Source organism: Odocoileus virginianus, chromosome 23, assembly GCF_023699985.2.
Source record: "Odocoileus virginianus isolate 20LAN1187 ecotype Illinois chromosome 23, Ovbor_1.2, whole genome shotgun sequence".
Lineage (NCBI taxonomy): Eukaryota > Metazoa > Chordata > Mammalia > Artiodactyla > Cervidae > Odocoileus > Odocoileus virginianus.
The window spans coordinates 32,613,709-32,627,120 of NC_069696.1; the positions used below are offsets into that span (position 1 = coordinate 32,613,709).

The 13,412-nt window shown below is 35.6% G+C and overlaps 1 protein-coding gene across 1 annotated transcript in view; it reads left to right on the forward strand.

Annotated features, from left to right (window-relative positions):
- Nucleotides 1–13,412, forward strand: part of MRPS35 (mitochondrial ribosomal protein S35) — a 44,346-nt gene that overhangs the window by 22,525 nt on the left and 8,409 nt on the right. The window contains exons 6-7 of the mRNA XM_020910867.2: nt 2,532–2,641; nt 4,340–4,409. Of these exons, the coding sequence (XP_020766526.1) occupies nt 2,532–2,641; nt 4,340–4,409 (180 nt within the window). The remainder of the gene's footprint in view (nt 1–2,531; nt 2,642–4,339; nt 4,410–13,412) is intronic.

Consider the following 13,412-nt stretch of genomic DNA (forward strand, 5'->3'; position numbering starts at 1 on the left):
AAATATTATTTAGAGATACTCAGATTTTTAAATTCAGGAAGGAAAAGTTGGTATCATGTTTTGTGATAAGTCATAGAAGTAGTTCAGAATTTAAAGTAACATATTTGTGTAGGATTTTACTTTAAAAGTGCTTTCTTCTATTTAATCTCACTTACTCCTGACAAAACTTCCGTGAATCCTTTCTGTTTTATAAATGAGGAAACAAACAGGAAGATCACCTGATTTGTTTAAAGTCACTTATCTGATAAGTAGAAATCTAGACATGAAGTTCAGTTCTTGGCTTATGTGTTAATGCCATTGTTCTTTAACTAATTGCATATTATTGTAAACAGAGAAAATATTTCACACATTTAGACCTCTTTCAATTCATGTCATTCTAAGTGAGACATTTAAAGATACACACCTATTACTGCAGCCACCTCTGATTTGAAATGTCAACATTATTTGGAGCATAATGTTAATAGTTTAATACTGACTCTTTAAAATATAGTAACTTGTAAAAAAAAAAGTCTAAGGATTCTTTTGAATTTTGGAAAAAGAATGACAAATAAATGTCACTCAACTTCAAAGTAAGAGTTTTAGTCCAGGTTAAAGACTACAATTTTGCAGTGCCTTTGAGTGCTAGTAGGTGGCGGGAGTGTACCACACAGCTGCTTCTGCAGTATTTGAGAGTTTCTGGCATAAGACCCTATATAACTTCTGACCATTAAAATGTTAATATGAACATGAGTTTTAAAGCAGTTGTCACAGTAATGATCAGTATTGCTACAATTTTTGTTTTTCACTCTCTCACATAAGAAACTAGAAACACAAATTTTTTTAAATGGTAAATTTTGAAAATTATTGTTAAATACCTTGATTTTTATTGAATGAGTTTTAAAAGGGAAAAATCACTATGTTCTCAGTAGCTGAATGTAAAATCTGTTTCTTTCTGTGTACTGTATATAAGTCTGCATGCATATATGCATATATTTTCATAATAATAGTCACAAGGTAGGTATATTTTTGGTTTTCTTATAGGTAATTCTCCAAAATGCTAGCCATCAGAGTCATCATAAAACTAATATTTTATCCCTCAGACTAATAACCTGATTGTTGACATAAATTCTTTTCAGAAGAATAGTAATTTCTCATTGCCTACATCATATGATCATCCTCTGGAATTAATATTTAATTGTCATTGTTCTTACTAACGGTCTTTGCATTCATATTTGTTTCTTTCCTATTTTCTCTAGTCCAAATAAAAAACATTCACTGTGCTGCTTAACAAAGAAACAGCATATCCTCCCTTTCTAAAACGTGTGATTTCGTTTAGCGGATACACGTGGCATGCTTTCTAGGTGCCAGGGCACTGCCAGGAACAAGACAGATATTGTTCTTACTCTCAGGGGTTTGTGGTCCAGTGGGAAAAATGGGAAAATAAATAAGCTCTTATGCTACAGTTGTCTTGAGAGAAATGCTGGGTTATTGAAGCTAGAAAGAAGAAATATGCGGGATTTCAAAATCTTATTTAGCCTTATACTTCATATAGTTTTAATTCTTGCATATTCTTAGTGTTCTTCATGGAAAGATAATCTTTAGTTTACCTCACTTGACTGTATTCTAGCCTGTAACCTGTTTTCCTGGATCAAGTCTGTTTATCTCTGGATAATACCTTTCAGCCAAGGCCATAATTCTCTGCAAATTAAAAAGTATGCTCATTTAGCTCAGCATTTCCCAAAATATGTTTTAAGGAAGACTAAGTTCATGAATTATCCCTTGAAATGTGGAATTGCAAATTGAATAAATTTAAAAATTATTGCATCACCATCCTGCCTCTTTAAATTTCAGAATGCTCTTTAACATTTTGCTTTGTCTAAGAAATCCTGCCATGAAGAACCCAATGTAATTCAGCATTTTCTAAATAGATTCAATAGAGAGAGCCTTTTTAAAGAAGTAAATCTTTTAAAATTCTTTTTAGCAGCTTGTGGGACTAGTATTAGCGTTTTGAGAGATGTTGAACTGAATCATTTCAGATATTTTGACCCTTCATGGTGCTGTATTCTGGCTTCCTTGAGATATTAGCAGCTCTTAAAATAAATGCCTCTAAACTGTTGCAGTCATATAGGTCTCATACTTGCATGGTAGAAGTCCTTAAAGCCTGTATGTTTCATCCATTTATTTTTAATTTTTTTTATTAAGAAAATTTTTTTTTCTTCCATTTATTCTTAAAAACAGCTTTACTAACACTTATTGAGTTGAATTCTACTAGTTACTGCTACTCATACTCCCTATAATTTCATCCAAGAGACATGTCATTGATTCTTTTAGGAAAGGTACTTATGCCCAGAACTTTCAAAGAACTCCCAGTTTGCTCCCATTTTTTTTTTCTTTTGAATAAGATCAGGCTTCATGATACTTGTGAATTGATAACTCTGTATACAAAGGAGTTTGAAAAGGTTTCTTTTTTAATGTTAGTATAAATAATATTGCCACTGTTTTTTCATTTAAAGTATATAATTTTTTTCAAATTTTTTTCATGTGTTTTTAAGGTTAAACTTTCCAGTTTGAATTTAGATGATCATGCAAGAAAGAAACTTATTAAACTAGTGGGAGATCGATACTGCAAGCGCACAGATGTGCTTACCATCAAGACAGACAGGTAAGGAAAAGTTCAGTGTGTTCATCACAGGTGTTGCTTTATTGTCCTCCAGTCCCCTGGCAGTCCTTGATATTAACCTGTTAGGTCAGAGAAGTTGTCTCATTCATATTTTAATACCCTCACACCAGCCTCCTATTGATGTGGTCTTTGTGTTCAAGGAGAGGCTTGTGTAGCTGAGTTAAATTATTGTTATTTTTAATATATTTGTGCCTGTAAAACTCAGGGGAGATGTTAGAAGGAAACGAAGTATGATTTGCCAGTGATTAATGCTTAAACAGCTTTCTGCAAAAGTATAGAAATCTTATATTTCAAAATCAAGATTATTAAATGTGGAAATTTAATGTGTCAAGGCACTTTTGTAAATCAGCACAATTTCAGTGCTAGCATAGAAGTTTGTAAAAGCAATATTAAATTTATTGTATATGAATTTATAAATTAGATCATTTGAGGTAAAGCAAGGCTATTGGTATGTTTTTGCTAAATGATTATTTTATTTCTAGAATTATACTTTGATTGTTTCTAAATTAGGTCAAAATATAAAGCAAAGCAAATGGCAGATATCCTTTCTCCCTCCTTATCCTAGTTTCAAAGCATTGGGAGGTGTCAGTATCAATTAGGTTTTTTTAATTTATTTTTAATTGAACGATAATTGTTTTACAATACTGTGTTGGTTTCTGCCATATGTTAGCATGAATCAGCCATATCAGGTTTTATGTCTTGCTTCTCAGTGGTATAGAGAAGTAGCCTGACATTCAGAGATAGCAACTGTGGGGGTGGAAAAAGCTTAGGGAGAAATGTATTTGAAATATTAATACATTAATACACTTATTGATAATTATTGATTAATAAAAATACACTAATAGCTTCAGAGAACATAAAATAGTAGTGTGTTTTGTTTTTGCAATTTTTAAAAATACCTTTAAAATGTTACCGTTAGAGATTCTTTAAGTTTCTGATAATGTTGCTTTTTTCCCTAAGTTTACAAGTGTCAGTGTATAAATATTTTTTACCGTAACAGCTATGTAGAAGACTATTAAACCAAATACAGAATGAACAGAGTACAATTAAAGTCAACTGTCATATGATAGTTTTATTTTATATTGAAAGAAATTAGAAGTAATTACTTCCATGTCTCTCTTACTTTTGTAGCCTGAAACCTAATGCCAGCTCATATTCATGTAGAAGTTTATCTAATATTGGGCCATTAGTTCCATTTTAAATACGACAGCATAAAAATATAGCATTGTGTAGTGTAGCTCATTTTTAAAAGAATCAGCTCTAGGGAGATCAGGATGAACTTCTAGATTACCATCTGTCTCTCTGTATTCTTTAAAGAAACACAGCAGATATGATCCTATTATCTCAGACTCTTAGCCCTGAGATCATGAAAGGCTCTTGGGTTGGACACAATCATATTAAAAATAGTGTAAAGCTATTATCTATCATATGTAAATAACTTTGTTAGTAATGAAAGCGAAGAGATCCTCTAAATAAAAGTAAAAATAGCATCAGTTTTCAATGTCTTCAAGTCATAAAGTGCATGGATAATTCTTATTCCAAGGACAGAATTTTCCTAAGGCAGATAGGGAATTCCTGAATATAAGTTATCCTTTGTATTTAGTATTTGTATGCTTGCGAATTTTTCTGTATACTGAACTTTTCACATTTTGACCTCTTTCCTCTCTTTGACTTTTAAAGGTGCCCTTTAAGGAGACAGAATTATGATTATGCAATGTATCTACTCACAGTTTTATACCATGAGTCTTGGGTAAGTGACTGTAGGATGAATGTTTAATAATTTTATCATTGTAACTTAGCAGCAGCAGCCTTTCAAAACAGTCTGTGTATCCAGCACTCAGTTGAGAGTTTAATGAACTGCTTTTCAAGGTAAGGACATGTAAAATGTTCTAAGGTAACTTCTACTGATACTGAAAGTGAAGACCTTGAAATATATTAATGCAGTCCATCTCAGGACCTTCAGAAATCAGATGACTAAAATGCCTTTAAAGTTCAGGTTCTGGCTTAGGCTAAAAAACTGCAAAATTTTTTATTTGTTTTTTTATTTGTATGACTTCGGGTGAAAGTTGTCAAAGTTATGGCAGGGAGATCACCATCTATGTTATTTGAAACTACATAATTCATCCTGTTATTCAAGTAAACTACAAAACAAAGCTGTAAAACTTTATAGAAAGTATGTTAAATATTTATTAAAATTTTAGTTAACATGTAGTCTTTCATGTGAACTTTTCACTGGTATACGTTAGGGGCAATTAGGGCAATTAATTATTTAAACAGTATAAAAACAGTCTTGTATCTGAATTTATTGAGTTGTATAAGTATATACATAAGATTTTGCTTTCTGTGAGCATTAACTCATTTAAAGCTGGTAACTAATATATTTAGGTAACTCACAGTTTTATATGTTTTTAAATTAAAATAATTTTAGATATGCACATAAATTTAATTTTTTGAAGCTTCCCCAACATAGACATGGGACTTAATAGCATTTCATGTTAGGAACATTTGAAAGAAGGGAAGTAGGTAGAGAAAATCACTCTCTTTAGATGTTCAAAGGACTTCATATGAAGAAAAGAGATCTGCTTTTCATGATTTTTAAGGATACAACCAAGTAGACATGATAGTGATTTATTTACTGAGTGAAAGCCCTGTGCAGGATTCATCTGAAGATGGAGTGGGCTGCTTTAATAGAAAATGTTTCATCCATTGGTTGCTTATTGTGGGTGCGGGTATGTGTGTCACTCAGTCATGTCAAACTCTGCGAACTGTAGCCCACCAGGCTCCTCTGTCTGTGGGATTTTTCAGGCAAAAATGCTAGAGTGGGTTGCTGTTCCTTCTCCAGGAGTGGTTGCTTAGTGGGGTTACAGTAAAAGGAACATACTTTTTAGATGTTAGTTAGTTACATTAGATGGTCTTTGGAGTCTCCTTTCATCTCTGTGTAATTCTGTGAACACATACAGCTATTCTTATTGCAGATTTCATTGATGTTAATAATAAAATAGCACAAGAGGGTGAGTGAAAAATTAAAAATAAATAAAACTTTGTTGCAAGTTTAGTAAAAGGACAAAAAGTAGCTGGTAGCTCTTTGCTTTTGAGCTGTTCTAATTACAGTTCATCTTGTTTTCTAGTTCCTGGCTTCAGGAACATTATAATGTTATAGCAGTTAATCTGCTTCCTGTCAACTGATTTTATAAACGCCTTTGGCTTGAGGTAATTAAGTTCCCTTTTGAACCAACAACATGGCTGAATTAGCTTCAGCTCTATGGCTACCACTTAAAGAGTTAATAATACCAAACAATAAAAGCTGACCAGTTTTGAGTCTCTCATTGCCAGCAGTCTGTAAAATGAATTTGCCCCAAAGGAAATGACAGGCATAAATAAATTCAGTTAAAGTTGACTTACTGGATTCTTTCTGTGGTTCCATGACATAAAATCCAAACACATTTGTATTCTGGATTCACGCAAGGAGCTTTTGATCTTAATGCTAATTACTTTGATGGCAGAATAACTACCCACATACAACTGTCCTAAACAGATATAATTAAATAATTCCTATATTAAACTTGGCTCTTGATCCTTTCTAAACAAGTACCATCAGTGAAGAAGCTTTAAGAGAATGCAGATGAGCCGTGAAATTTTGCAGAGCTGGTGAAACAGAATTTTTATTGAATTGAAACACTTTTTTCCTTCACCAGCATGGAATTCATACTTGAAATTGATGTTACCACCTGGTATTTAATCAAATATTTAGAGAGCCCCTTTTAATCCATTCCTTTATTTTTAAGGCTAGTTTCAGAGCATTTAACACCTAAACGCTGAGCTCTATGGAGGTTACCTCTAAGTAGCATTGAGAGAAAGTAGTTGGTACTTTTATGTAACATGGTACTGAAACTTCTCCAAAAAGGTATTTGTCTAGACTTCAGTGAAAGGAAAAGTTACTGTTGTGTGCTATTCAAAACAGTTAACTGTATAGAAGTATCAAAGTAGAACTTGTTGACCTAAAACAATAAAATGGGTTTATTCGGGAACAGCACGGAATTGCAGTTTGGGAAATGTAATCTGTGGTGAACCGTAGGTAAGTCCAAGGGGCTTCCCAGGTGGTGCTAGTGATAAAGAACCCGCCTGCCAGTGCAGAAGACTTAAGAGACACGGATTCAATCCCTGGGTTGGGAAAATCCCCCGGAGAAGGAAATGGCAACCCACTCCAGTAATTTTGCCTGGAGAATTCCATGGACAGAGGAGCCTGGTGGTCCATAGGGTGACAAAGAGTTGGACATGACTGAAGTGACTTCACACACACACATACACACACGCGCGCACATGTAAGTCCAAACAAAGGGAGCATACTTCTATAGGGAAAAGGAGAGAGTTGAGAGGGGCTGTTGTCAATGAAAGTCCGAGGGAGGAAAGTTTAGGGTGGTGGTGACTTTTCACTTATAGAGCTGAGAGGCTTCTCACTGCTCGGGCTCTTGCTGAGCCGGGAGTGATGCCTCCCTTGGAGCTGTAAAGTAGCTGCATTTTCTGTTTGGGAGTGCAGAGTGCTGCTTAGTGCGGCATGTCAGTGAAGGTCACTGCATGCAAGTACTGGGGTGTGAGAATGTGTGAGGACTCCCTCTACAGGCCATTCCCGACTCTAATTTTAATTGAGGTTTTCTGTATTAATTTTTGTATTCAAAAAGCATAGACTTCAGGCAGAGTCTTAGTAATGCTTCAAAGAGTGATTATTACATGCTAAGACGGTGATGAGAAACAGAAATGCATTAAACCATTTATCCTTAAGCAGCTCAAAGAAGCAAAGAGACTTGTAGAAATTTGGGTTAATATTTCATTATTACACATTGTTAGCAAAAAAGTGAGTTAAGTTTTAATCTTTGGAACCATTCAGATTTGAATTTGAATCTCATTTCTTGTTACCTGACTCAGTGGATGAAGAATCCATCTGCGATGCAGGAGACTCGAGTTCAGTCCCTGAGTTGGGAAGATCCCTGGAGGAGGGCAGGGCAACCCACTCCAGTATTCTTGCCAGGAGAACCCCATGGACAAGAGGAGCCTGGCGGGTTACCGCTCATGCAGTTAAAAAGAGTCAGACACAGCTGAAGCAACTGAGCACACGCTCACGAACCTGTTACCTGTGTAGCCTTGGCCAGCCGTTTAATGTCTGAGGCTCAGATTTCTTCGAGGGGCTTTTGGATGGATCAGGGAGAATTTACGTGAAATGTCTGGTGATTAGTGGGTGCTCATTAAATGGTGGCTATCAGTATTGCTGTTAACTACTAAAGTGAAGGAAGATGTATCTTAGAATTTCAAATTCATACATTCCCAGTTTCTGTGTATAGCTCACATTTAACTTGACAAAGACTTTATACAGATGAAGTCAGGTCTGTGTCCTATTGTATTTGAGTTTTTAGAACATATCTGACTCACGTTCTGACACAACTGATAATAACAAAAGCTTCCTAAATGTTAACTTTGTTGCATGTTGTTCTTTAAACCTTCCATAAGTGATTTGGTTAAGAGATGATTGAATGAAGCTTTTTACAAAGTGACTTGCACAAAAGATAGACTAAAATATAGACAAAGTGGGAAAGTAAACACTTGCTTCAGAAAATGTGGAGATCTAAAACTAGATTGAAGGGGTTCTTGAATGATTTTGATACTTAATTACTCAAGGTTGCCTTTTCAAGTTTGAATTTTGGATTGTCTTATTTGGACTACATGGTAGTCTTGTTGCCAGTCAGAAATGTATCTAGGTTTGTAATAAAGTGGTTCTGAAAAGTCAGGTAACAAAATGGATAAAAAGGGTAACTTTACAAAGAGTTTATTTTTAACGGGGACTTTATTTTAAGTATTTTTGGTAAAAATAATGAATCCTTTTGCAGAGCGATAATCGCCATTTAATCTGGTGGTTGATGAATTCATTGTGATCTATCATATGTTTTCACATACATATACATTTCCAGGTTATATTAGAGAATGCTTGAACGATGTCTGTTTGCTTTTCTTAGCATTCATCAATGATTTTGTTCTTGTTTAAAAGTGGTGGGTATCAGTCAGATGATCAAAATGAATGAGCCTCTGCTTTTAAGTAGCTTTATTTCTGGGAGGATTTGGTGGTTAGTGTAGTCTGTTTCACTAGGTAAGGGAGGTTGGCACGGTGCTGTGAGAGGTGCAAAGATTAACTCTTCCTTGAAGCTTCACAGAAGTGATGACTGGTTTTGGAAGATGAGTAGGAGTGTGCCGTGGAGAAGTGGGTGAAGGACTGTCTAGGCCTGGTGGATTTAGAGAGCAGGCAGAAGTTTGGTGTGGCCAGGGTGTATGACCAATAGGCAGAGGTAGGAGATGAGACTGAAAAATCATTCTGAGCCAGGCTGTGAGCAGGTCATAGGGCTTATTTAATGAGTGTGGATTTGTATCCAGAGGGCAGTAATGAGTGATGTAGTAGCATTGGTGGGGGTGGAGGCAGGGGGGATCGTTCCCAGGTAACTCAGTGGTAAAGAATCCACTTGCCAAGCAGGAGACGTGGGTTTGATCCCTGGGTCAGGAAGAGCCCCTGGTGGAGGGCATGGCAACTGACTCCAGTATTGTTGTGTGGAGAATTCTGTGGACAGAGGAACCTGGTGGGCTACGGTACATGGGGTCACAAAGAGTCTGAGTACATGACTGAGTGTGAGCATGCACGGTAGCGTTTTACTTGATATTTGAAAAGGCACCTCTTTCACTGTTGTAGTGTTTATGAAAGAGTAAACATTTTCACAGCAAATATCAAGTGTGCTTTCATTAAAATGAACTGTTTATTAATTGATAGGCACATGTTTATTAGTTGCCTGTGTGCGTGGTATTGTTGGATATGGAGATTAATACCTAGGGAGAAAACACCATCCTATTGAGGAATACTAGTGGAAGCAAGCTGGTTTAGTAATAAATACTGTAATATTTAACAATAAATATTATAAAAGTTTTATAAAGGTTATATAATTTACTGTTTAATTTTTTATTTTTCTCTACTTAGTTATTGTACATCCTTCAGGGCTTTGATACGCTCTCAAGCAATATGTCAACTTCTGCCACCATACATAAACATTTTTTTCTTGTGATGAGAAGCTTTTAAGATCTACTCTTCTAGCAACTTTCAAGTATACCATACAGTATTCTTAACTGTGGTCACCAGCAGGCTGTATGTTATATTCCTGTGACTTATTTATTTTATAACTAGAAGTTTGTACTTTTTGATCACCTTCAATCATTTTGCCCACCCCGAGCATCTGGTAACCAGCAATTATTCTCTGCTTCTATGAGGTTTTTGTTGTTGTTGTTGTTGTTTTAGATTCCCACACATAAGTGAGATCTTACAGTATTTGTCTTTCTCTGACTTATTTCACTTAGCGTAATGCCCACAGGGTTCATCCCTATTGTCGCAGATGGCAGAATTCCCTTCTTTTTTATGGCTGAATGATTGTCCATTGCATATCTACACACCACTTACAGCTCAGATGGTAAAGAATCTGCCTGTAATGTAGGAGACCCAGGTTTGATCCAAGGAGAAGAAAATGGCAACTCACTCCAGTATTCTTGCCTGGAGAATCCCACGGACAAAGGAGCCTGGTACAGTCCATGGGATCACAAGAGAGTTGGACATGACTGAGCAACTATGACTGACTGACTCTTCTTTATCCTTTCATCCATTCATGGACACCTAGGTTGGAATAGCCTTGGCTATTATAAATAATCCTGCAGTGAACAGGTGCAAATATCTTTTCGAGTTAGAGTTTTCATTTCCTTCAGCTAAATACCCAGAAGTGGAACTGTTAGATTGTGTATGGTAGTTCTGTTTTTAGTTTTTTGGGGAATGTTCATACTGTATTCTATAGTGGCCACACCAGTTTACATTCTCACCTACACTTGTTATTGTCTCTTTGGTAATAGCCATTCTAACAGGTGTGAGGTGGTACCATTGATTAGTGATGTTAAGCACCTTTTCAGGTACCTGTTGGCCCTCTGTATGTCTGTCTTGGAAAAATGTCTGTTCAGATCCTCTGCCTGTTTTTTAATCAGATTGTTTCTTTTTTTGCTGTTGGGTTGCATGAGTTCTTTATATATTTTGGAAATTAATTCTTTTCAGATATATTTGTGCCTCTTATTTGTCTGACTACACTGCATAGACAGCAGGTTACACTATTTTACTATCTTGAGTACAAAAGTTGCCTTAGTCCATGTGCCATGGATTGACAGCTGTTGAAACATTGTGTATTCTTTTGGCAATCCAAAAACAGACATTTGAAGTAGGTTTTCATCTTTAAAAAGTAAAGTGACAGAGTTAATAAACAAATTCATTTTTCAGTAACATAAAATGTAGCATACTTGTTAGATGGTAGCAATGATTTTTTACTGGTATAGCTTTTTAATGATCTGTTAATAAGATTATTAATAATCCACAATCAATAATTATGCCCAAAGTTTAAGAAATGTCTTTGCAACAGTTTGAGGTACTTAATTTTCATGGACGTATGATTTGGATTATATGTTGATCAGGTTTGTTTTTAATTTGATTATGTGTTTTTTTCCAAATATTTAAAGGAAACTTGTTCTAATTCTATATTATTTTAGAAGTTATCTACAAAACTTTGCTTCTGTGAGTTTTAATTCATGATGCTAATTTTGTATTTGACAATGTTAATAGAATGTTAATTTATCTATTATAACCTCTTCATTATATAACCTTCATAACCTCTTCATTCCCCTGAGAAGTTAAGACTTAGAGGAGAGATCAGGTATTTTGCCCAAGGCCACAGAGTTTGTGAACCCGAGAAACTCAGACTTGAACTGCAGCTTCAGAGTTTCACATTCTTTTCATGGTATCATATTACTTAGTTTTATTTAACTTCCATGGTAAAATATTAGGAAACAAAAGAGATGAAATCAAACCTGAACTTTAGCTGCTAGTTCTTAAAACTTAACTTTTAATTAAAAATTTATCTGTCTCCATAACTGATTTTCATCTGGGGCTTTCATCAAACTCACCTGTCAAGCTTTTCTAGACCTTGCAGAATCAAAATCTCCAGAGGAGAGACCCAGATGTATTTTATTCTGAAGGCTCTGTTGCTGAGCTCTTGATTGTGAGTAATTTCCCCAGTCTGGATTTTGTTAATAAGAAACTGATTATAAGGTTTGATATATCTCTTCCAAGGCAGTTTTTGGGGACTTCCAGGTGGTCCAGTGGTTCAGATTTTGCCTTCCAGTGCAGGAGGTATGGTTCAGTCCCTGGTCAGGAAGCTAAGATCACATGTGCCTTGTGGCCAAAAAACCAAAACAAGAAATAGAAGCAATATTGTAACAAACTCAATAGAGATTTTTTAAATGGTCCACATCAAAAAAAAAAAAAAATCTTTAAACAAACAAAAAAAGACAGTTTTTGTACATGTATCTAGTGTTAGTCCTGAGGGTGTGATATGGGCATTGGAATGAAAGGGGCAAGAAAAAGGAAGGATTTGTGTATCATACGTACATAGAATTTTTTTTTTCCACTTAATGTGGTAGGCAGTAGGCAGCTGTTCTTGAGTAGGATGATACAGTAAAGTGATACATCTCATATCTCTTTGCCTCCAGGCAAGACTTCATTTTATATCTGATGCTCAGGAGCCTGTCATAAACTTAAAGGTCATTAAGAAAAATTTCCATCTAGTGGCTGAAGTCATGAACCTTGTATATGTGCTGCTGAAGCGAGCACTGAAGTCATGAACCTTGAAAGTTACACTTTTTTCTTCCTTCCCTATCTCCCCTGATAACTCACCAGATCTTTTCAGTTCTAGCTTTTAGACATCTGTTAAAACTATTTTTTCTTCTTTATCCCTACTGCTACTATCCTGTATGGGTCTTTGTCATTTTTTATCAGAATAACTATAACAGCCTTATTGATTTTCCTGTCTTATCCATCTTCCATATTGCTATTAAGTAATTGTTGTAAAAAACAAATTGTTATATCATATCCCTTTATAAAATTCTTCATTGGTTTCCCATTACTTGGGATAAAATCTAAACTCCTTAGTATGTCTATTTACAGCAATTTACCACTTCATTTCATCAAGAGCCTCTTGATGAAAGTGAAAAAGTTGGCTTAAAACTCAACATTCAGAAAACTAAGATCATGGCATCTGGTCCTATCACTTCATGGGAAATAGATGGGGAAACATGAGAGATTTTATTTTGGGGGGCTCTAAAATCACTGCAAATGGTGACTTCAGCCATAAAATTAAAAGACACTTGCTCCTTGGAAGAAAAGTTATGACCAGCCTAGTAGACAGCATATTAAAAAGCAGAGACATTACTTTGCCAACAAAGGCCCGTCTAGTCAAAGCTATGGTTTTTCCAGTAGTCATGTATGGATATGAGAGTTGGACTATAAAGAAAGCTAAGTGCCAAAGAATTGATGCTTTTGAACTGTGGTGCTGAAGAAAACTCTTGAGAATCCCTCGGACAGCAAAGAGGTCCAGCCAGGCCATCCTAAAGGAAATTAGTCCTGAATATGCATTGGAAGGACTGATGCTAAAGCTGAAACTCTGATACTCTGGCCACCTGATGGTGAAGAACTGACTCATTTGAAAAGACCCTGATGCTGGGAAAGATTGAAGGCAGGAGGAGAAGGGGATGACAGAGGATGAGATGGTTGGATGGCATCACCGACTCAATGGACATGAGTTTGAGTAAACTTCTGGGAGTTGGTGATGGACGGGGAAGCCTGGCGTGCTGCAATCCATGG